Genomic DNA, 24,647 nt, shown 5'->3' on the forward strand with positions numbered 1-24,647 from the left:
CCTTTATTACTTTATAAGTTAATCAAGGTGGCAGATATAAATAATACTGCTGAGGAGGGCTGGGCTGAGAGAGTGACAGACTCAAAGTCACCCACCTGGCTTTCTTGCCAAAGGCAGGATTAGACTCACAGTCTCCTATTTTTTAGGCCACATTAGTAATAATTTCACAGTATGTAAGGATTCAGTTAATTCTTTATTATGTAGATAGGATTAAAAGAATGTGCTTTATGTTTTGAGTATAAATAGGGCACAGTGTATTTATTTTTTATAATGAGGTTATGTACTTTTCTAATGTTGTATAATAAATTTGCAATGTATGACATTTACACATGTTTTACCTTCACAGGAGGTAAAATTTACCAAGTCTTTTGAATTGATGTCTCCAAAGTGTGTTGCTGATACAGAAAATAGGTTAGATTTTATTCTTTTATAATTAATCTTCTTTTTAGGAATAAATCTAGATTATAGGAAAAAAATTCTGTCTGTGAAAAGCTCTTTCAAGTTCACCTTCATTCTAGAAATCCAATCCATTTTATTTAATTAAATATTTGTACAATTTTTCATTTGTTACACCCAGCTGGCATACTTTCCTTCACTTTTGTTCTACTCTTGTAAAAGTATTATATATTTTTATGCCCTTAAGCTCAATATGTTGTAGAAGACAAAATATTATTCTTCCTCAAATGGTATAATTGGTTGCATTTCTGTTATGTGGGAAATAGTTGCAAAACTGTGACATGATTACATGGAATATTATTTTAGCATAATTAGCAGACTAAAAGATTTGATTAAGTCTCCTTCTGTCAAGGGCATTCCATATGGACTTCATCCCGTTTTTTTAATCCCATCCATGTTACTTAGCTTCAACAAATTGAAGATGCTTTCACCATCTTGATAGGTTGATTGATGTGATTATTGAAGAGTTACACAATCTTCTTCCTTCCAGCCAACTTTCATACATTTTTGGGTTATTTCTATTTCATTTTTAGCAATGAAAATATTATTTAGCTGTGCAAACATTATCATGATAGTTTAAAACTTTGGGCTGTTTTTTCTCTCCTGCCACCCCACCTCTCCAGCTTAAATAGCATAATACCTTAATGACAAGATGGGTCCTAATTAAATCACCTCTTTAAAAAATAAAGCCAGATTTTTAAAACTTAAAATACTTACTTGGCCATGTTTATATAAGGTCTCTGTATCTCATACGCAACATATTACAGGGACAGCAGTGGGAAGAAATAAAGGTACTATATGTTTAGCATAAGATAAAAGGTGCAGATCTTGAGGTTCATTAAAACTTGGGAAATTTTGACATTGTTGTAATATGAAGCTTGACTTATATAATTCTCAAGAACTTTCAGCATGTACATTTGGTTCTAATTTTTTATGTAGAAATAAAAGCCCAGAAATAAATTTGACATAGATAACTGTTCTTGGAACGCAAGCTGAGAACCATGGGCTGCTCTTCTCTGTAACATAAAAAACATTTTCTTGTCTGCAAAGTATGTTGAACCTAAAAAAATTGCCTTGATCATATAATTTCCCCCCATAATCACCATTTTTCCATGTGGTTCTTTCTGTTTTTCTTAGTTTTTTTTCTAACAGAGATTCCAACTGAGTTCTAGCTAGACTTATTAGGGATTCTGATGTTTTCTGAATTTGGCTATTGTAATCTTTCTTGTAAAGTTTGCATAGGAAACATTTGTTATGTAGAGCAATCAATCATGAAAAAAATAGTTGGAAACCCCTCCCAAATTTGGAGCTCTTTTACGGGATCCTGAAAATGGAACAACAGAACAGAATGTTTTGTTTCTAGTTATTTTTTCCTTTGTTTAGAGATTGTGAAGGAACGAAGGAAGGTTTCAGGATAGGGAGAAGAGGTACCTAAAGAAAACTGTAGTTGCATCTTTTATGTTATTTTTGAGACTGGGTTTTGTTTTCAGTAATATTTTATTCAAGTTTGGATTTCTGAGGACACAGTTTAGTTTATGAGCTGGAGTTTATGGATGTGACATTTAAAGGAAAAACCAAATTCCATAAAGAAAGCATCTCAGATCCAGTAAGTCTGATTGGTAATTAGGCTGGGTTTCATAGATGCTCAGTTTATAGTTGGATTTGCTCCTTCTGATCTGCCAGTCACATCTCTTACTGCTGTGAAATACAGCTGTATGATTGACTTCCATGAATTTCATTATCAGACAAGGCCTGAAAAACAGGTCTTGGCTCACTCTTGCCTGTAAATGTTATACCTCTCTTCCATCCTACCTTTCAACTCAACATATGCTGCGCTATTGTAAAAGTGTACTCAATCTTCACAAATCTCACTTCTGCAGCATGATAAATATGGAGACAAATTCCTTTTATTATTAAGTTCTAGAGTTACATTCGGTTTAAATAAAAATGAAGGATTATAAAAAGAATATTAGTTTTACTAGGGGGACAGAGGGGAAAAAAAGACCCTTTATCAATCAGTTCTGTGTTAATATTTTGTAATAAAACAATGAATAAACAACATGAGAATATGAAAGAAAAGTAAACTAACATTAGAATAAATGTATGCATGTTCCAACAACAATCTTTGCCTCTGCGGAACTACAAGATCAATACTGTTTTTCAATGAGATAAATAAAAAGGTGTTACCAAGACAGAGAATAATTTAAAGAAATCAAGAATAAGGGGGAGAAAAGACAAAGTAAACCTTTATTAGCTGGTTCCAAGAAATCAAATTATCAGGCTACAACATATTTGAGTCAGGACCAAGGACACCCCAAATGCCAATATATTTAGCTAAGGTAAATAATAGCAAAAAGAGAAAGAAAGGATTATAGAGAAGCAAAAACAAATCGCCAGTGCCTTCCCCCACCCAACAAAAGACAGATTGCTTTTGGAATGGACTGTTTCTTCCCTTGATGGTGACTAATCAACATTGCTGGGGAGATGCGTTTACCAAATACAAATGTTTCATGTAAGTCATTCAAAGATTTATTTCTAGCCTTGTCTGGAAGAAATATGAGCTGCAAGATGGAATAATGGCAGGCAGAAAACAGAGGCCTGTGGACTCTACAAAATTATGCTTTTAAGAGCAATAAAAGCGAGAGCGAGAGAGAGAGAGATGAAAGACATCTTAAAACATAACCAGCATTTAAGCGTTTTACTTCATGCTTGCTTGAGATATATGACTGATTTGAGGGAATGAGTTATAGAAGCAGAATATTGTACCTGCTCTCTCACATAGCAGTGAACAAGGACATACATTCAATTTTGCAACTACAAAGATTATTGGATGAACATGCACAAAAACAGCCAAGGGAAGTGATTGAAGCCTGGGAAACAACCCTTCCTCAGTCAACAGGAGTGCCGATTTACTACCAGTTTATCAAGAACTTGGGAAGCAAGGACTTGGCAGCACAAGGAAACAACAGCCAACGACTTAATAGCCAGCATCAACACACCAATCAACATCTAAAAAGCCACACACAACAGGCATCATATAAATACAACACAGAACAGCCCAAGCACACACTCTGCTAGAGACAAGCTCTCTGAGGATGGTCTCCAGCATGAGTCCAAAAGCTCTGAAGACTAAACTTCTGGTCCCAGTGACTGACCTAGATTGGATCCTGCAACATTATCCTGGGACATGTATATTCGCCTTCATTCCTGTATTTGGAAATCCCATAGTTGTTCTTATTTGTTCACAGTAATATGAAATCATAACTGCTGGTTCTTTAGCTGGTGCTGGCCCTTATATGCATTGAGGTCTTTCCATGACCTAGGTTGTTGTAATTATTATTATTTATTGATTAGCCAATAGGCCATATATAATAATAATAATAATAATAATAATAATAATAATAATAATAATAATAATAATAATAATAATAATAATAATGTGCTACAAAATAGAATAAAAGGCATAATTAAAGAAAAACGTAAATCATTTTTCTGTGTCGCTCTAACAGTTTTCCCCAGTTGTGTACAGATATAAATACCGAGAGCAAATAAATACAAGTTATTTGCTCATTTTTTTTTGTTTTATCTAAATGTAATTAAGCTGCTCTGAAATTTTAAAGGTTACTCTGAAACAAGATGATGGTTTCTATATATTAAAGTGGATTCTGAACCAATAGTGACTACATTCTTTCTTCCCTTGCTCTTTTTAATAGTTTCAAAGACAATTTGGAGAAACCATCAGCATCTTATTCAGACTGGCTAGTAAATAATAGCATTGCTGAACTTGTAGCTTCTACTGGCCTTCCAGTGAACAATAGTGATGCTTATCAAGATCCTCGCTTTGATGCAGAAGTAAGACATTTTTTACTTATATAAGTATCCCATTCTATATTCTTTTGATACTCAACATTTTGGAGAGCTTTTTAATAGCTAATTATATTTATCAAATGTAATGATAGCTGAATGTACCTTTTATGATCTGATCACAGACCTGGAAGAAATTACAAGATTTATAGAAACATCCTCATGGTGTGTTTAAAAAAAAAAATATCAAGATTGTGCCTATGACCACATGTTTGAAGCCACATCCCTTCTGCACATGTATTGAACTTCCACACATATACATGGGATGGGGCTTCAACTGCACGGTCATGATTGCCTCTTGATCTTTCGGCCTACCACCATCCACAATACTTTTGAAGATTTGCCTTCTGAATGCATCTTTTCTCTATTTGATTGAGTCATTCTTAGAATAAGGATTGGATCTATGTATTGAAATAATTGTCTGGTTAATTAAAGTCGGTCTGTTAAAGTTTTGCTCCTTTACACAGTTTCTTAGCCTTCTGTAACTTTCTGGAAATATCAGATCACAATTGCTGCAGGTGCCAAAATTTCCTACAATTATGGCATTCTTAATTCCTTTACTTTATTCAAAGAGCCCTAAAATAGTTTAGTTTGAGTGTTTTTGTAGGTGGGAGCCTGGTGCAGAATTAGGTGAGAAGTTACAGCAGTTCAATCCATACAGAGCTAAAAGAGCAAAAGTGACATTTTTACAAAGTCTTCTGTTTATAGGAAGTCTGTCAAGAAATGTCTCTAAAAGCCTTCATAATAGATGTTTTATTATATTTGAAATATAAATGCTCAGAACCATTTTACAGAGAACACTGCTGGAGGTAATTAATTCAGTCGTTGAGAAAGTGTCATTAATGCCTAGGCAATATTTCCTACCAAAAGGCATGCTGAAATAAAGCATATAATATTCTTACTGAATGTAGAGTTACAATTTCACATATGCTCTTTTGATTAATATGTAATGCAGCTGATTAATTTTTGTTTTACATTTCCTTAAAGAATGCATTAATAAAAATCCCGTCAACTTATTTAGAGAAGGAATATTGTTTTTTATGAGGCAGAAGAAACAATAACTAATTCTTGATGGGATTGTCTTGCTATTTAATATTTAATCTCCAAAGTCAATTTTCAGGAAAAATGATTATTGAAGACAAAATGTCTTGATTATTAAAATAACATCTCATTAAAATACAAGAAAGCTAAGAACTGGGATTTGCTTCTGTACCTTTCCTGCACTACTTGAATTGCAAGTAAAATTGTTATGTATTTTACTTCTGAAATGTCTTTATCATTTTGGAAACTTATTTATAATACTGTTAGTAACAGGTCCAGCAGCTACTTCCTTTACAACACAGCAAAAATCATATGTTGAACTCCATTTCCATAAATTTTTGCTTAAAATGATGAAAAGTAGCAAAGACTATTAAAATACAAAACAGATTTAAAAAGGATCACCGGAGTTCAGGAAAAAGCTTCATACCACTGAAATGTGTTCAATAAAGATGCATCGGATCATTTCAAATTAGCATTTTTTTTTCAAATATGCAAGGCAATGATGATACAGGTAGTCCTCAACTTACGATCATTTATTTAGCAACTGTTCAAAGTTATGATGGTGCTGAAAAATATGACTTACAACTGACCTCACACTTACACCTCGCAGCACCCTCATTGTAACATGATCAAAATTCAGCATTTGACAACCAGCGTGGTATTTAGGATGGTGTAGTGTCCCAGGGTCACATGATCATCATTTGTGATCTTCCCAGACAGCTTCCAACAAGCAAAATCAATGGGGAAAACTGGATTTGCTTAATCAGTCCATGACTCGCTTAATGACTGCAGAAAAAAAGGTTGTAAATCAGCTGCAACTCTTCTAATAACCATCTCACTTAGTGATGGATTTTGCGGTCCCAATTGTGGTCCTAAATCACGGACTACCTGTATATCTTTTGGATTAAGACTAAATCATATGTTATGGTAGTTGATGAAGGTTTTTTTTAAACCTAGGTTGATCAGATGTCTGGCTTTCACATAAGATCTGTACTCTGTGTACCTATATGGAATAACAGTCACCAAATAATTGGTAAGATACTAAAAATACTTTTAAAATGTAAAACATGTGTTAATCTATATATCTAAAAGTGAAATACCATTCACACATCATCACAAAATCTCCAGAACTGTAAAGCCTACAAACTTGAAATTTGGCACATATGTTCCTCTTGGCTAGGTGCTCACTAAGAAAGGATTTTTCGAAATGACCATCAGAGCATCAGTATTTCATATATTATTATTAACATGCTCTGCTGCTAAGGAATTCTGCTCCCCCTCCCCACCTGAAAATAAATCTGTTCCAAATGCAAAACACAAGCAGAGGAGTTTCAGTTTTAGTTTCACAGCAGCAACCAGCTTTAGTACAGAACAGTTGAGCTAAACCACACCCAGGCTCCTTGCTGTTTCCTTCTTGCTCACACAGCAAATACTGTTTCATTTTCCAAACAGCCCTCAACTCTCTCACACAGTGACAGGATGCTAGCCAGATGAATACCAATGGATGCTGGTAGGCAGAGGAAGAATTTCCCCCTGCCCTTATTTTCCTCCCCAAAAACTAAGCCCAACCACATTGTTTCATAGCGAAGCACGGGTATCAAGCTAGTGTGTTGATATGATATAGTTCATTATCAATTAATTACTGCAGTAGTAGATAACTACTGCAGATAACTTTCTTTTGTAGATTTTCAAATTAAATTTATATTGATATTGTCCATGTCCGTATAAAATGGTATAAAAGATGTGAACACAAACAATAGAACTGTAATAAAACTTTACTGTTGGCTGTTTTAGCAATTAATGTATTAATTATTAATGGTGGTAATAAATTAAAATAAATAAAATTCTCCTTGAAAAAAACAAAAACAAAAGTCTATTTCTGAAGTTTCAAGTACTGATCCAGCAAGTGAAAGAAGGATTAGGAAGAAAAGAAGATTGGCAAGCAACAGATTGCTCTGCTTCCAAATTAGTTATAATTTACTGTCTCATGGAATTTATTATATTAAAAATGAGATACACAAAGAATATTTGTACAATAAGTTGACATGAAGCCTGACACCCAGAGCTAAATCTAATTCAGCCAGCAAGGAAGGAGAAAAGCTACTATTTTGAATTTTTTCATTTAGCTGAATTAAAGCTTCCATGAATATATTAGTAATCCAGTATCAGATGCTGTTGGTATAATATTTATAATTTATAATGCAAGCAATAATGCCTTGTGGTTTTTGAATTTTGAGTTCTTGTTTTGTGGCATTTTTTCTTCATTAATGTATTTATGTATATGTTTATCATTGTAAATACACTGTTTCCTTTAAAATATAAAATTAACTATGTTTGTTAATTCCTTGTAAAGGGGTTGCTCAGGTGCTGAATAGACTTGATGGGAAACCTTTTGATGATGCTGATCAGCGACTCTTTGAGGTAAGACATGTTAAATTGACGAAATTTAATTACATATTCAGTGCTTATGTGTTTATGACTTTTCTTGCCACATTTGTTAAGTGAATCACAGTAGTTGTTAAATTAGTAGCATGGTTGTTAAGTGAATAGTGGTATTCCCATTGACTTTGCTTGTCAGAAGGTCGCAGAAGGCGATCACAGGACTCCGGGACACTGCAACCAACATACATGTGAATCAGTTGTCAAGCATCTGAATGTAAATCACGTGACCATGGGGATGCTGCAATGGTTGTAAGTGTGAAAAACGGTCATAAGTCATTTTCTTCTGTGATGTTGTAACTTTGGTCACTAAATGAATGGTTGTAAGTCGAGGACCACCTCTATATTAGTGGTGGCAGATATCTTTGGAACCTGGCTGCTGTAGTCTGCTTCAGCATTTGTATGAGTGATAATCAGACAATTAAATAGTAAAATTAAAGTGAAAGATTGAATCTGCTGTTCTGAAAACACAACAAACCTTGCTCTTCCATTTTGGTTTAAAAATAAATAATTACACAATGTAATAATTCCATCAGTATTTGCAACTGCACATAGCCTTGTTTTTTCTTGTCTGCTTTATAATATAAATACTGTGCCTTGTGATATTGCTTTATAAATCTTTACAGTAGCTTAAATTAAATTGCTCACTATAGAATTACATTTTAAGATTTACCTAGTGTTCACTCACAGTTTTTGATCAAGAGATATTTTTTTAATTCTACTCTTTTTATTATTCCTGGTCCATTTTCTTTTTTCTACCATGTCCAACTTTTTCTCAAGTGCTCCAAAAAAAGTGGCCCAGAGATTGATTAACAGGAGCCAACATGCTCCTGAAAAACAATCATGCTCAGAAGAAAACATGCCTCTTTGCAATGTTTATTTCAAGTACGGAATAAAATGTATCTTTTTTTTTTAAAGCAGTCTTCTGAATAGTCTTTGAAGATCCAGAATTTTGTTTTGCTTCTTCCAATTGGAATGTTGCTTCCCCTACCGCAATTCAAAATTCACTTTGAACTTTGCAGCCTGAACCCGTACATTGCTAGGGATTAGTCATGGACGATGTGAGAGACGGAGCTTTGGTATGAAGCAGTAGCCCTTAGGGGCACAGAGGGAACTGAGGGAGCCATTCTGGGTTTGACTGCTGTAGGTGAGAGATGGACAAAAGAGTGAGGTTAGGAGTAAATGCAAACAATACTAATACAATTGCCTTTTTAAATTCAGGTATAGTATGCACTATGCACCTTCTTGTGTGCTGAAGATGTAGAAATTTAAGTAAGTGAATGAATCTGATTGATTCCAGGTTTATCTGCAGAAGATAATTTCTTTCCCATTGCATGGGGGCGGGGGGGAATCCAGCATTTTTCATCAATCTGAGAGTGCAGCAAAGACAAAGAGAGTGCAGGGATAGGTTTAACCAAGGTTTGTGTATCTTAGTTTGATCGACAAGCCTGGTCCACAATCTTGTGTTGCAGCATTGCTGATTTAGCCACCCAATTGAGTATTGAGCATGGGGTGACTTCCATTGGGTATGTTTAGTCTAGTGAAAGGAAGGACCAGGGGGTGACATGATAGCAGTGTTCCAATATTTGAGGGGCTGCCACAAAGAAGAGGGGAGGGATCAACCTATTCTCCAAACTAGCATCTGAAGACAAGACAAGAAGCAATGGATGGAAACGAATTGTGGAGAGAACCAACCTAGAACTAAGGAGAAATTTCCTGACAGAACAATTAACCAGTGGGATGACATGCCTCCAGAAGTTATGAATGCTCCAAGGCTGGAGGTTTTTAAGAAGAGATTGGACAGCCACTTGTCTGAAAAGGTATAGGGATTTCTGCTTTAGCAGGGGGTTGGACTAGAAGACCTCCAAGGTCCCTTCCAACTCTGTTAGTCTGTTAAATTTGGGGTACCTTTAAAAATATAATACATCTTTGTTTTTAAAGGGTCTCTGAAAGATCCATAATCAATAGGGTGGAAAAGCATACAAAGGAAAACAAGGAGACTAAAGTGCTTTGAGACCTTAGAATTCAATCAGACAAGCACCTGCAACTAACTTACCAATTGTTGATAAGACCAAAAAAAAATGCATAAAGGACCTGGAGAAAGCAGAGTAGAAGAGAAAGAACTTGAGAACATCACAAATACAAAGCCCTGTAAACAGGAATAGAACAACTGTGGCAAAAGAAAGGAAAGATAATACCAATGAAACCTGTGCTGTATTAGCATACTCCAAACCCTCGCAACTGATTGGTCCAGACGGACAGCGACCTGATTGGTCGAAACTCCGGCCGTGATTGGAGCGCTAAGAATCTACCGCGATTGGCTGTGCCGATCGCGGAGATTCAAAGCGCTGCCATTACCGCCGAGCCGCGAGCCAGCCCTATATGAAGGGCTGCCGCGGCTTGTATTCTAGAGACTATTCCTATTCTAAATAAAGAGCTGAACTCACTAGAATGGTCTCGTGTCTCCTTCGACCCGACCCACCTCAGATCTAACACTGGCGACGAGGATGGGATCGTGAGACAAAGAGACCACCCAGCACGTGGCGAGCGCACACAGCAGCGAGCAGCATGGCCGGCATCAACTCGCCACCCGCACCCTTCAATCCCGCTACCGAGGACTGGGAATCCTATACGAATAGGTTCCAGATGTTCCTCGAGTGTAGCAATCTTAAAGATGCCAGCGGTCACAAGAAGACGGGCCAGATTCCTCGCACACTGCGGGCGGGCAGTGTTTAAGATGGCCAAAGCCTTGGCCAAGCCAGAGGACGTCAAGACCATGGAGTGGGGCGAACTCGAGCCCCTACTGCGAAGCCACTATGCTCCCGTCGTGCCCATCCTCATCCGGCGGCACGAGTTCTACAGGCGGGACCAGCACGAGGGCGAAGGGCTTGGCGACTTCATAGCGGCACTACGAGATTTGGGCGGCCTGTGCGAGTTCGCCGACCTGGACGAGGCCCTGCGAGACCGTGTTGTCCTGGGACTCCGAGACCCCATTCTCCAGAGCCGCATCATGGCAAAGGGCGACATCTCCTCGCCGACGCGCTCACCGAGGTATCCGCGGCAAGCGGCCAAGAAATCGGCGGCTCGGATGCGGCAATCGAGCATCACGCCACGAGCAGCGACCGGCGAGACGACACCGAACCCCGAGAAGCGACCTGAGATCGACCACCGGGACGCAACCACACACCACGGCGACATTGACTCCTTCTCAGGAACTGACGACGAGGAGGAGGAAATCCACCGCTTGCAAGCAGCACGAGGGCGACGGAACCCCAAGGTCGTAAGTCGAGGTTCCAGTGCGCCGGCTGCGAGGCGATCACCCCGTTCAGACTGCCGGTTCCTCGATGCCGTTTGCCGGCAGTGCGAGAAACGGGGCACATCGCCAAGGTGTACAGAAATAAAAGACACTACAGCCCACGGCGACGAGATGGCAGCCCTCGCAGGCAAGAGAACACCCCCACCAGATACCGAGACCGCCAGACGGAGAGCCGTTGGAGCCAAGAGGGTCGTAACAAGCGGCTCAACGAGGCAAGGCAAAGGAGGAAACACACCAGACCGTCATCGTCGGCCATTCCTCCACAAGAGACGCCAGAAAGGTATACGTGATGGTGGGGATAGAAGACCAGCCATGTGACATGGAGGTGGACTCCGGGTCCTCCCTCTCCATGGTCTCATGGCACACCATCAAGCGCCTGGTTCCCTCCATCCGCAGAAAAGAATTGGAAGACCAAACACTAACCCTCAAAGACTACCAGGGAAACCGCATCCCTGTAGTTGGCAGAGGCCATTTTAAAGTCACCTTCAAGAACCACACCAAGTGCTACCCCTGACCATCGTCGACCGGGATCGGCCGAGCCTGTTGGGATTACAGTGGTTCGCACCCTAGGCATTAGTAACTGGAATCCACCGCACCACAGAGTCGGACTGGGAAGCGCGCTCGTGGGCGACTTCCGGGAAGTTTTCGATGACAGCCTAGGCAAGACCGGGGTCCCCTATTTCTTTTAACATAGACCCGAGCATCGCACCAATCCGCCTTAAACCCAGACGGGTGCCATTTGCACTCAAGCCCAAGATCGATGAGCAGCTAGATAAGCTCATCGCGCAAGGGGTACTGGAGCCAATTGATCACGCCAGGTGGGAGACCCCCATAGTCACCCCCATCAAGCCAGATGGGTCCGTGAGAATTTGTGGGGACTATAAGGCCACCTAAACCACGCGCTCCAGCAAAGCGCATACCCCGTCCCAGTAGTGCAGCACCTTCTGCACTCACTGAGGGAGGCCGAATCTTTGCCAAACTTGACCTGGCACAAGCCTACCAGCAACTGCCGGTCGACGCCAACCGCCGAAGCCCAAACCATCGTAACGCACCGGGAGCTTTCCGTTGCAACCTGCTCCAGTTTGGAGTCAGCGTGGCACCCGGGTCTTCAAAGCTTCATGGAAAGACTCCTCCAGGGCATAGAGGGGTGGTGCCCTACTTTGACGACGTCTTAGTGGCCGAGAAACGAAAAGCAACTAGAAGCCCGGTTGAGGGAGGTACTGAAGAAATTCAGAGACTCGGGGCTTAAAGTCAAGAAAGGGAAGTGCCAGTTACGGGCTGAGAGGGTCGAATTCCTAGGGTACCTCCTAGACAAACAAGGGATCCACCCCACGGAGAAGAAACTGAGAGCCATAAGGGAAGCGCCACGACCCAAAAACAAAACGGAACTGCAGGCTTTCTTGGGGCTGTTAAACTTTTACAATGTCTTCCTACCTCAAAAGGCGACCGTGGCGGAACCGTTGCATAGGCTGTTAGATAAAACAGCCACCTGGACCTGGGGAGCACGGGAGGAGAGCGCTTTCAACAACACAAAGAAACTGCTAACATCTGACGCGGTACTAATCCAGTACAGCGAGCCCCTGCCATTGACGGTGACGTGCGACGCATCGCCTTTTGGGATCGGCGCCATCCTCAGCCACCAGCTACCAGACGGGGAGGGAAGCACCCATCGCTTTCTCATCAAGGACACTTTCAAAACCGGAGCGGAACTACAGCCAGCTCAACAAGGAGGCCCTAGCAGTCGCCGCTGGCGTCAAGAAATTCCACGAATACCTTTACGGTAGGACTTTTACAATCATTACAGACCACAAGCCGCTGCTAGGGATCCTGGCAGGAAATAAGGCCACACCGAACATTCTATCACCAAGGATGACAAGGTGGTCTGAGTTCCTGTCAGCATACAACTACCAGCTGATTCACCGACCCGGGAAAGACATCACCTACGCAGACGCTCTGAGCCGTTCACCCTTGCCCGACCTAGAAGACGACCCGGCACCCACGACAGAGGTATTTCAAATAGAGACAATACCCAACCCACTAGTGACCGTGCCAGACATTGCCAGAGAAACAAATAAAGACAAGCGGCTGGCGCGAGTCCTAAGCTGGGTTGGAAAAGGATGGCCGTGTAAGGGGACAGGGACGAACTATTCAGACCCTTCAGAAACAGACAAACTGAACTTTTTACCGAGAAGGGCTGTATACTTTGGGGGGACAGAGTGGTAATCCCAGAAACATTACAAGAAAGGGTATTGGGGATGCTGTATGAGGGGCACCCAGGGATGGTCAAGATGAAAAGCCTGGCCAGAAGCTATGCATGGTGGCCAGGCATGGACAAACAAATCGAAACCTGGGTAGCCAAATGCAAACAATGCCAAGAGGCCAGACCCAGTCCTCCCGCCGCCCCAATACATGAATGGGAAACACCAAGAGGACCGTGGTCTCGGATTCACATAGACTTCAAGGGGGCCGACCAAGGGCACATGTACCTCATCACAGTAGATGCTTACTCCAACTGGCTGGAGGTAAGCACCATGAAATCAACCACAACGGAGGCGGTAATAAGAAAACTGGGCAAACTCTTTGCCACACACGGCCTGCCAGATATAATAGTGTCTGACAATGGGCCCCAGTTCACCGCACTAGCGTTTGAACAATTTCTGGCAGGCCTGGGCATACGCCATGCATTAACCGCGCCGGCAAACCCGGGCGGTGAACGGACGAGCGGAACGCATGGTCCAATACACAAAAAAAAGCCATACAGAAAATAGAAACAACCAACATACAGGATAAAATTAATAAGATGCTCCTCATCCAACATATTACACCGAGCGCAACCACAAATAGAAGCCCGGCAGAACTAATGATGGGCAGAAAACTACGATCAACACTAGATAGAATGCACCCCACATACACCCCTGACAAACCCTGGGTTCCTCCAGCAAGCACAGAAAATTTAACATAGGTGATGCCGTATACGCAAAAAAACCTGTCGGGGGAACCACTCTGGATACCAGCAACGATCACCCAAATAACTGGCCCCGTATCATACCGGCTAGAAACAAGCGACGGAAACACTGGAAACGGCACATTAACCAACTAAGGTCCAGAATAGCTAACAACCATACACCCGATCAAGAAACTAGAAGGGGGGGAAACGCGAAAGCGTAAAGAAAAGGGAACCCCTAGCGCAGCCGAACAACCCCACCCGGAACAAATAACCCACAAATAAACCGGTCCTACTCACCAGTAAACGCGGGACCAACCGAACAGGCAACCCCAGAATCGTCACCAGGAAGGAGCAGCCAGGCCAGTACAACCAGCCCGGAAAGATCCCGTGGGAACAGCAGAGACGGCAGCTCAACCAGCCCGGTAGACCGGGAGGAGATACCAAGAAAGGCCCAGCCCGACCTTCCAGGCGGTTCCATCCCTGGGAACCAGAGCGACAGAGAAGGCCTCCGAACCGGTCGACAACCAAACGAGAACTGATCTGCGCAGGTCAACTAGACAGGTATGAAGCCCCGCCTACCTGCGCGACTACGCCACGACGCGCGACAGACGAAACCAAGAGGGGAGGGGTGTGCTGTATTAGCATACTCCAAACCCTTGCAACTGATTGGTCCAGACGGACAGCGACCTGATTGGTCGAAACTCCGGCCGTGATTGAGCGCTAAGAATCTACCGCGATTGGCTGTGCCGATCGCGGGAGATCAAAGCGCTGCCATTGGCCGCCGAGCCGCGAGCCAGCCCTATATGAAGGGCTGCCGCGGCTTGTATTCTAGAGACTATTCCTATTCTAAATAAAGAGCTGAACTCACTAGAATGGTCTCGTGTCTCCTTCGACCCGACCCACCTTAGATCTAACAAAACCAATGAAAGGAAAGATGGGTGGGTGCAATCCTTGGGTGCAATCCTAAAGCATCTGGAGCTTTACTTGAATACCATCAGCATTAACAAAATCACAGTCATTCAGTTGTAAAAGGGAACTTTACATCCTGGGACAGCTTACATCCTGGGACAATACCTTTAACCCTGTCAAACAAACAGCAGGTTCTTGGGAAGGGCTTGAATAAAAATCCCAAATCCAATCTAAACATCTGGCTGACTGTGTGACCAACAACAATAATAAGGTTCCCATTTTAAAATTTAAATTTAATTAAATGTAAATTATTTAAACACTTAAATTAAATAAATCACATTTAATTTTAATTTGTTAATTTAAAATTGATAAAATTCCCACTTGTCAATTATAATAGGCCAAACTGCTTGGTTATGCACATACTGTATACTATGCCAATATACTGTATTGTAACAACCCAGGATCTTGTGAAAAACTCAATCCTTATGAAGGCCAACGTTAGCTAAAGAACTCGCTGCTATGATTTTATATTGCACGTGTATATAATAATATACAAAATGCCAAATCTAGTCTGAACAGCTGGCTGACTGCAACAAACCATAATAAGAAAGGCAGATGTATTTAGAAATGCTTACATCCTGTGATGATATCTTTAACTTTATTCAACAATATCTGCCTATCTTAGGTCCTTGGGAAGGACTCAATAAATGGATAAAAATGCCAAATCCAGTCTAAACTTATGGCTGACCATGCAACCAAACATAATTTATTAAGCTTGTAGGGCACCCAACTCATATAAAAAGTCTGTACTGGTTGGTTTCAGCTCAGTGTTGAATTTTGCTGAGGGCTTGCACTCTGTTCATGTTTCTGTGCAATATTGATGCAGTCTATGATGTATTTTGCTATAAAAAGATGTTGCAGTGTACAGTATTTGGGCATTTGGAGTAAAAAGATGGGGGGGGGGTTCTCCCCCAATCAAGCATACATGCATGACTCATTCTTGTTCTTTTTCTGAGTGGCTGAGGTTTTAGAAGATAAACTTAAGCACCAGTGTATAGGAAAGCAATTTTGTATTTTTCTTGTAAGATTTTTTCCCCCAGCACAGCGGTACTTGCCGCTTTTCTTTCTTTCTTTAATGTTCTCATTCCAGTATGGAGAAGCATATTTGTTTCTTCATTCATATGTTTGTAAGCCAGCTATTATAAGGCTGACAGGAAAGATAAAACCACATCTTGAAACTGAAAAATAAAAATTGCGATGTCAGTTGCTGACTATCTGCAAGAAAACTCACAATAAATAGGGGAAAAGTCAGCACTCCTCCTGCCCCCTGGACAAGAATCCCTGAACCCTGTATAGGAAACTTCAAATTTCTTGCGCACTTTGGGGGAATTAAAAAAATAAATTTTGGCTAGCTAATCTTTATGCAAGTTGACAAGCCAATATCTGCATAAACTGCCACTGTATGTATTTGTACAGTCCTGAGAAAGAAGAACCTCATTGTTTTCAACGTTTTCTAGGACTGGAGTACAATAGCATTTCAAGTGGGACTGTTGTGTTCTGAGCTCACACAATATGTTTTTTTTTAATTTCATGCACATCCTAGTAACCAGAACATTGCTTTCTTTATTCCATTCAGTATTATTAAATTTTGAAATCACTTATATTAAAGCTATACTTTTTTTTAGGCTTTTGTTATATTTTGTGGCTTGGGCATCAATAATACTATAATGTACGACCAAGTGAAAAAATCCTGGGCAAAACAGTCTGTGGCTCTTGATGTAAGTATTATTGAAAATCAGGTATTTTTTTAAAAAAAGCTTCTTATGAGACTGATTCAAAGGATGTTATATATAATTGGAAAAGGGTCAGTAGGAAGGCAACAATGCCAATACATTTACAAGTACTGAATTGCTGTGGTTTGTAGCATACAGAAAATGAAGAGGAAGAGCAGACTGGAAAAAACTAAACAGAAACAAAATAAAATAAAAAGTTACGTATACTGACCTATGACTTCCTCTCTATTAAACAAGTGAAGAAAACAATATTTTTGTTTAAAAAAAAAAGACTGAAGAAACAGAAGAAAAAAAAGACCCAGGATACATATTGTACCATGTAAACTGTCTAAATCAATAGCTCATTATTTATCAACAGTTTTATTCCTTCAAATTGAGACAGATTTAGGGTTTTAAAAAAGACTCTTTTAGATTGTTAGCTAATTTCTTAATTTGGTATCAGTTGTTTCCATATATCACTCAATCATTTAATTCAACTTTTAAAAACAGACTATTAGAGAACATTTTTAAGACTTGTAAAAAAGCAAAAAACGTTTGGTGCCTCTGATTTTCAGGGTACTTTTTCCTGGACAATTATGTCTCTGTGCAGTGGTGGTTGATACTACTGCCAGGATCAAAAAATAATTCAAATGACTCTGTTGTTTATTAATTTGCCTTGCAAGTGAGGCCTAAAAACTGAAGTAGGCATAATATGAGTAGCTGTAGTGAAATTGTATTAATCTAGAAGCAGAACCATGGGCATTCTAGTTTTCTTTAAAATTGGGTTCACCAGGGTAAGTAGTTTTATGGATAATATATATTGCAGAGATACTAATAAACCATTATAAAATTCACTTCGTTGATGGCTTAAGACAGGGGTGTCAAACTGGATTTCTTCGCGGGCCTTGTAGTTTTCCTCCACGGACCAGCCAGCTAGCTGGGGGGGAGGTGGAGATGAGACGTACACCTCCTGCAGCACCCTTCTGGCCAAAACGGGGCACATTTTGGCTGCCAGAGGCACCGTGGGCTGGTCCATTGCTATTTCCAGGCCGGCCATGCAGGCCAAATTTAAGCACCCCATGGGCCACTTCTGGCCCACGGGCCTTGAGTTTGACATCCCTGGTTTAAGATGATTGTAACTTTTTAGATTCTCATCTGTGACCGTTTCTCCCTCCCCTCCCCATTTGTTCTGGATCAGGTGCTGTCTTATCATGCAACGTGTTCAAAAGCAGAACTTGACAAATTTAAGGTAACATATTTCACTTATTTTAGCAAAAAAATTAACAAAAATACATTTGAATCTGTAATAGAAATTAATTCTTATATTTTCAAGGTTGACTACTGATTCATTTTCTTTGGATGCTATGCAGTTTCTTCAGTTGAAATGTTTGTGATCACAGGATTTTCTGTGTTTTATGTTTTTGGCTCTGCATTATTCTTCCGTCAATAAACACAACCTAACTTTCTCTCTTTGCTTTTTCACTTTCACTGGGATCACATACTGTCTTTAGCCCTGGTTGGTCATGGTGTGATCAGTTACTGAGGTTTGTTGAATAAGTCACCTTTGGTGGAGTTCATTCAATACAGTGCACAAATTGTGGTTTACAAACCATAGGGGCTAAATTGAGGTTGTAAGGCAATTAGAAGCAGAAAAGTAAGGTGTGCGTGTGTTCAGTAATAAAAAATAAACACCCTGCCACAAGCAAATTAAATTAAACAAACCAAGTTGTAACTGATGGAGGAGTACTATAGACCTTTGACCTAAGGGTTGCAGTATTTTTAAATTAATATGACATCCAAAAGCTGTGGTTACGTGTAGTGTGGGAATTTGTTGATGTAGTATCTCCATTTTAACATTTTATCTAATGATAAATGCTATAATTTGTAGTGAGAACAATTGTACGTATTGCTACAATTTGGGGCAACATGATGGGAGGCTGCAGATTGGGAATTGGAAAACATATGTGGCCTGTGGAATATAGGTTGGTTATCCTAGTTTGATGTGGTATAGGAATTTTATCTAGTTGACCATTCCATTATAGTGACTAATTGTCATATTTGTAATATTGATGGAAGTGCTAAATATGTGCAGAGTACTATGATAAAAAATATCTGCCAAACAAATGTTTGCAAAGGTCATGATCTCAGTGACACGCTATAATGAGAGAATGGTGTTGGAAGGGAAAGGGAAACTTACTGTCTAGGAGAAGATGAAACACAAATGAAGCCAGAAAACATTTTTAAAAAAATCACTGTTTTCTTAAAATTAAATAACTAGAATTCCAGAAAGAAGTGCCATGCACAAGAAACAAGTTAATATGCAAGACAAGAAATAACAAGTTCAAGATGGCTGCCAATCCTTGTAGGCAATACCACTCTCTGCCCCATAGATACATGTGATTTATGGTTATGTGGTTATTGAATATGGATATTGTAGTTCAGACAAACAAATCAGACAAAATTCTTTCAATCATTATTTGCTAAAGTACTTGGTAATTCAAGTTTTGGATCATGAATTCTGGTTCTAGTATAAAGCATTGTTTTAAGTGATATCTGATACTACATCAACATCTAAAAAAATTGTGATTCTTATATACAGAATAACTTTGTAAGATTATTTCAAAAAAAAGTAAATGCCCTTTAAGTTCTGAGACTGAAAAAAAATCTGTTAGTTTTGTCTTAAATTTCAACCAAGTCCATTTCCAAATAAAATATGTGAACAGTTCTGTTCCTTCAGTATTTACAGTTAAGTGAAAAAAATGTTTATCTAAATTTTGTAGCTGGGAATGATGTGTACATAACAAATTAATAATTCATGGTGATTTGCATTATTTATAGTTTGTATTCATTTTTGTAGGGCAAATAATACTCAGGAGAATCTTATGATACAAAATATTGAACCACTTGTTTTATACATCTTTGGTTCAATATATAATAATATATTTTTCGTTAGGCACTTCTGACTTTTGCTAAGCCCAAACACAAAACAAAGATATAATCAATAGGACTTTTAATTAATCACAGCTTCAAAAGTCATTTCCATTTGTTGAAATAACATTCAACACAAATATGGTGAAACATTCTGGTATTGTTGTTCTGCATGTATGACCAGTCTATCAGAAATGCAAATAAAAGCCTATTTTCAGCAAATATAAATATATTACCGATCCCTCCCATTAAACTTTTTAGTGTGAATGCACACACCCCTTATTATTCACAAGAGGGGGGGGTGTCGCACAGATTCATTTACATTTACCATGCCACAATATTAGGAAGTTTGAGACTCTTGAATAAGGCATTCCTAATGTAACACAATGGTGTGATTTGCACAGTGTGTCAAAATATGATAATTCGAGCCTGATTATTTTAGCCTTGAACGAGAACTTTGGATTGATTATTCTATAATACTTTTGTTTCGTTAGTTATCCATGGAATTCTCAGGGATTTTCTTTAACATCAAAGTTCAAAAGCATCAACAGTCCTCCTATCCTGCCTCCTCAAATCCAACCTGCACTTTGTAGAGCAGGGGTCTCCAACCTTAGCAACTTTAAGATTTGTGGACTTCAGCTCCCAGAATTCCTCGGCGAGATTTGCTTTGCTGGCTAAGGAATTCTGGGAGTTGAAGTCTACAAGTCATAAAGTTGCTAAGGTTGGAGATCAGTGGTAGGATTCAATTTTTTTTACTACCGGTTCTGTGGGTGTGGCTTGGTGGTCGTGGCATGGCCTAGTGGGTGTGGCTTGTGGGCGTGGCAGTGGAAGGATACTGTAAAATCCCCATTCCCTCCCCACCCCACTAACCTGCTTTCCAGCTCTGTTCTCCTGTGCAGGGCAACAAAAGAAGACCCAGCCGATCAGCTGGGACTCGGGTGGCAGAGGAATAGATGGAGGGCGGGGCCAGTCAGAGGTGGCATTTGTCAGTTCTCCAAACTACCCAAAATTTCCACTACTGGTTCTCCAGAACTGGTCAGAATCTGCTGAATACCACCTCTGTTGGAGACCCCTGTTGTAGAGCATCACAGAGAAAATTCCACTGCATTTGCAATTCTCTAAGTTACAGGTAGACACATCCTAGCATCTGAATATCTTTTTCTAATCTTCAGCATATTTTTGACTCCTGATTTCTTCAGTGTTGATCGTCAACCCTAAAAGGCAGATTTCTTTATTACTGATGTATTTATTGTCAATTGTTCATTCTTAAAGGCAGAAACTATCCATCACTTCAGTATCTTCATTGTCAGTTTTAAGCCTAGTTAATATAAATTTAATCCAGTGAATTAAAAGTGCCTCCCTGCTCCAGACAGTTTGCTGTAGGAATTGGGTGGCACCTCATTAGTTTGGTCTTTCTTATATTCAATCTTAGTTCCATTTTTCCACTGAGTTCTTCATTTTCATTATTAGAGTTTGCTGATTATTTACATATTCAGCTATCTTAGTTGTGTTATCAGCATTGCACCAGTTATTGATGTTTCTTCCTCCAGTTTTAAAGATACATTTTCTTTCAGTCCAACTTTTCTCAATATATACTCAACTTATAAGTGGAATATATAAAAGAGAGAAGACATGACCTAGTTTTACTTCTTTGCTGACCTGCAACCAGTCTGTTTCATCGTGTTCCACCCATAGTGTGATTTCCTGCCTCGTGTAAGGATTTCTCATAACGATAATGATAATGGTATATGTTCAATATCATATTGTGGAAACTGATTAGCTTTGTTCTTCAGGTTTAGCTTACTATAATATATTACACAGCCATTTGTAATGGATTTTCCTTTTTTGCTATTCCATCTCTTAAGAAAACCATAGTGCTGTCACCTAAAAGTTGAGAGAAAACTTATGAAATTTGGGGTGACTGGAAAGAACCTAAATTAAATAAGATCATTTACATCTGATTCATAGCAGAAATAGGCAAAAATATTCTGGCTTTCTATCATCTTTCATTTAGACTGTCAGAATATATTACTATTATGGATTACAGATTATAATATGATTGTTATTATTTCATTAGTAAGAATATTAATAACATTAATTCAGCAAAAATTATCAAGACAATATTAAGCATCACAAGAAGTATGGAGGATGCCCTATTTTATTTCTGTTACATTCTCCTTGTGGGTGATAGCTACTAAAATACTAGATCTGCTTCAATGACCCTGCAGGGCTTCCTATTTTTTTCTTTGAACTATTGCCTATTATTGATAGGGGCAGAAAAATAGTGTGATTTCATCACATATCAAACAGAGTTCTTGTAGCAGTAGATGGAGATAAGATACAACTTTCTTTTTCTCATACATCTCTTGGTTATCTGGCTGAAAATGGAGAAATACAAATTCTACTTCCAAATTTACCCACATTTGAAGGTGGAAGCAAGAGATGGTTTGGATAAAGCTGTTTTCCTCAGGTCTTGAATACAGGTAGAGCTGCTTCATAATGAAACACCACTTCATCAAATGATGAACTGTGTAGTGTCAGCAGAGTATGTTACTATTTGTATTAGAAAAGAGAGTGATGAAAAGATAAGAGTGAAGAAAGAGCTTGCGTATTTTTCTGTCATAGAGGAATTATTTTTGCTCTGGAAGGAAACAATCCATCTAAAGATCAATATGAACAAATGGAGTCGTATTTTCTACCCTGGTCTTCTATTAGATGAAAAGGCAGCAAAGGAATGAATTGGGACGAATGAAATTCATACAGTGCTTGCATACAGACAATCCTTAACTAAAATGCCATATATACAAGGCAATGCATCTAGTCAATACATCTTGTTCCAAGAGCATACATTCAGTACATATAACACTTATGCCTATATACGTCTAACTCTGCCATGATCATACTAAATGTATTTCTCACACTCCTTCTGCCCCCCTGCAATCTTTACACTAATGCAGATGTGCTTTTTATATGCAGGAGATCTGACTCATTTAATGTCCATAGAAAGGAGCAAAATTGTTTAAAACAATTAACCCTTTCCTTGCAGACTCTTAATACTACCTCATTACTTTAATCAAACACTGATTAATTCATTACCTCAAAACTTACAACTTTTCTACTTCATCACCTATATCAACGATTAGATAATCAATTTCTATAAAATATTTTATTAATGGTTTAATTGATTTATTGTTTTAATTGATTAGTGTGATTAGAGTGTTTAGTGCAAATAGTGTGATTACTGACTAGTTTAAAAGATCAAGATTCATGTAATTTAATTGAATAGTAAAATCAATGATTTAGTGAATTTAAATGAACAGTGTGATTAATGATTAGTGTAATTAATTGATTAGTGATTAGAGTAATTAATTGATTAGGCTGATTGTTGCTCAGGAATATTATCTGACTAGAGAGATTACTGCAATTGATTGATTGGTGATATTGGCTATATAGATTACCCAAAATTGTTCCTTTAATTAATTCAATCAACGTACTATCTTAACAAACATACCATGCCAAAAAGAAAATCCAATGCCAAACCACAACCTAAAGAGAAGATAATCCCCACCAATAAACCACAAGACTCCTGCACATGCCTTAAATGCTACAAAAATCTAAAGGATAATGAAAACTCCATCAAATGTTCTCTGTGTAAAAATACACTCATCATGACTGCTTGGGATTAACCAAGCAATTTATTCAATACCTGAATCATCCAATGAGTTTTCATATCTCTGCAAATCATGCAAACCCAAACTGGATCTGTTGGAAAGAGTTGATACCATTGAAACCATTGAAACATCCCTTAACACCATAGTAGCATCCCTGGACGCCGTAAAAGAAAGAATATCCAACCTTGAAAAAAAAGACACAACGCAAAAACCTGAACAACCAATAGCTACAAACCACATCTCTACCCAACAACCACAACCCAATCCAAAACCCAATCCACAAATAAACACAACCCAGACAAATATTGATATCCCAATCCTCATCAGAGAAGCTGTTGAGCGTGAACGGAAACGCCCAAACGCCATCTTATTTGGTCTAGAGCAGGGATCCCCAATCACGGTCCGCGGACCGCACCGGTCCGCGGAACAACTCCTACCAGGCTGTTGAGCTTGTTGGCGCCGCCATCTTTTTCATGAAAAAGTGCCTTCGTGAGCTTTTCCGGCAGAAAGCTCACCGAAGCACGTTTTCATCAAAAAGATGGCGCGCATGCGGTGAGCTTTTCCGGTTCTACCCGAAAAGCTCACCGAGCGCATGCTTTTTTTGATGAAAAGTGCCCGTGAGGTCACCGAAGCACTTTTTCATCAAAAAGATGGCGGCGCCCAGCTGATGCCGGACTGGCCGCGGCGCCCCAGCTGATGCCGGTACCGGGGCCGCGGAGTAAAAAAGGTTGGGGATCACTGGTCTAGAGGACATCAATGACAATGATGACATCACAACTGTCCGAAACATCATCAGTGATTATCAAGCATCAACCATCTCCGCTGATGAAATACTTGACATTTCCGCATTGGCCGAGAGCTCAAAAACAGAGGCGGCTCTGTGGCCCCACGCTTGTGCAGGGTCATTTGCAAAATGAATCAAGCAAACGTAAATTCATTTACACTATAAATTCACTCCGCCAAAACCAACACCAACCATAAGAACCTCCGTTGTCTCCCTGACCTAACTATACAGCAACGTGCCCGGCTCCCGTGTACTCCGCACTGAACTCTAAAACCTCTAGACAATGGAGAGAAGGACCTGTACATTGACTACCATGCTGACTGTATCAAAAGTAAGCCACACAACCCACAACTCAGCTTTAACCCTCAACCACAACCCTACCTCAACCGATCCACCATCACCCAAGACTAGGCATGCACGCCCTAACTACCCCAATTCCAACTACTGCTGGCCTTAAATGCAAAACTACTCAATGCAAGAAGCCTCATGAATAAAATACCTGAATTTTTCCTCCTACTAA

The 24,647-nt window shown here is 39.6% G+C and overlaps 1 protein-coding gene across 3 annotated transcripts in view; it reads left to right on the top strand.

Moving 5' to 3' along the window:
• Nucleotides 1-24,647, top strand: part of PDE11A (phosphodiesterase 11A) — a 169,275-nt gene that overhangs the window by 80,006 nt on the left and 64,622 nt on the right. For all 3 annotated transcript variants that reach the window (XM_087949668.1, XM_087949667.1, XM_087949669.1), the window contains exons 5-10: nucleotides 347-411; nucleotides 4,170-4,308; nucleotides 6,319-6,394; nucleotides 7,715-7,782; nucleotides 16,658-16,750; nucleotides 17,943-17,993. In XM_087949668.1, coding sequence (XP_087805794.1) covers nucleotides 347-411; nucleotides 4,170-4,308; nucleotides 6,319-6,394; nucleotides 7,715-7,782; nucleotides 16,658-16,750; nucleotides 17,943-17,993 — 492 coding nt within the window. The remainder of the gene's footprint in view (nucleotides 1-346; nucleotides 412-4,169; nucleotides 4,309-6,318; nucleotides 6,395-7,714; nucleotides 7,783-16,657; nucleotides 16,751-17,942; nucleotides 17,994-24,647) is intronic.

This window comes from Notechis scutatus, chromosome 1 (assembly GCF_049901735.1).
Source record: "Notechis scutatus isolate UNSWTSFEM ecotype Mainland chromosome 1, rNotScu1.2, whole genome shotgun sequence".
Lineage (NCBI taxonomy): Eukaryota > Metazoa > Chordata > Lepidosauria > Squamata > Elapidae > Notechis > Notechis scutatus.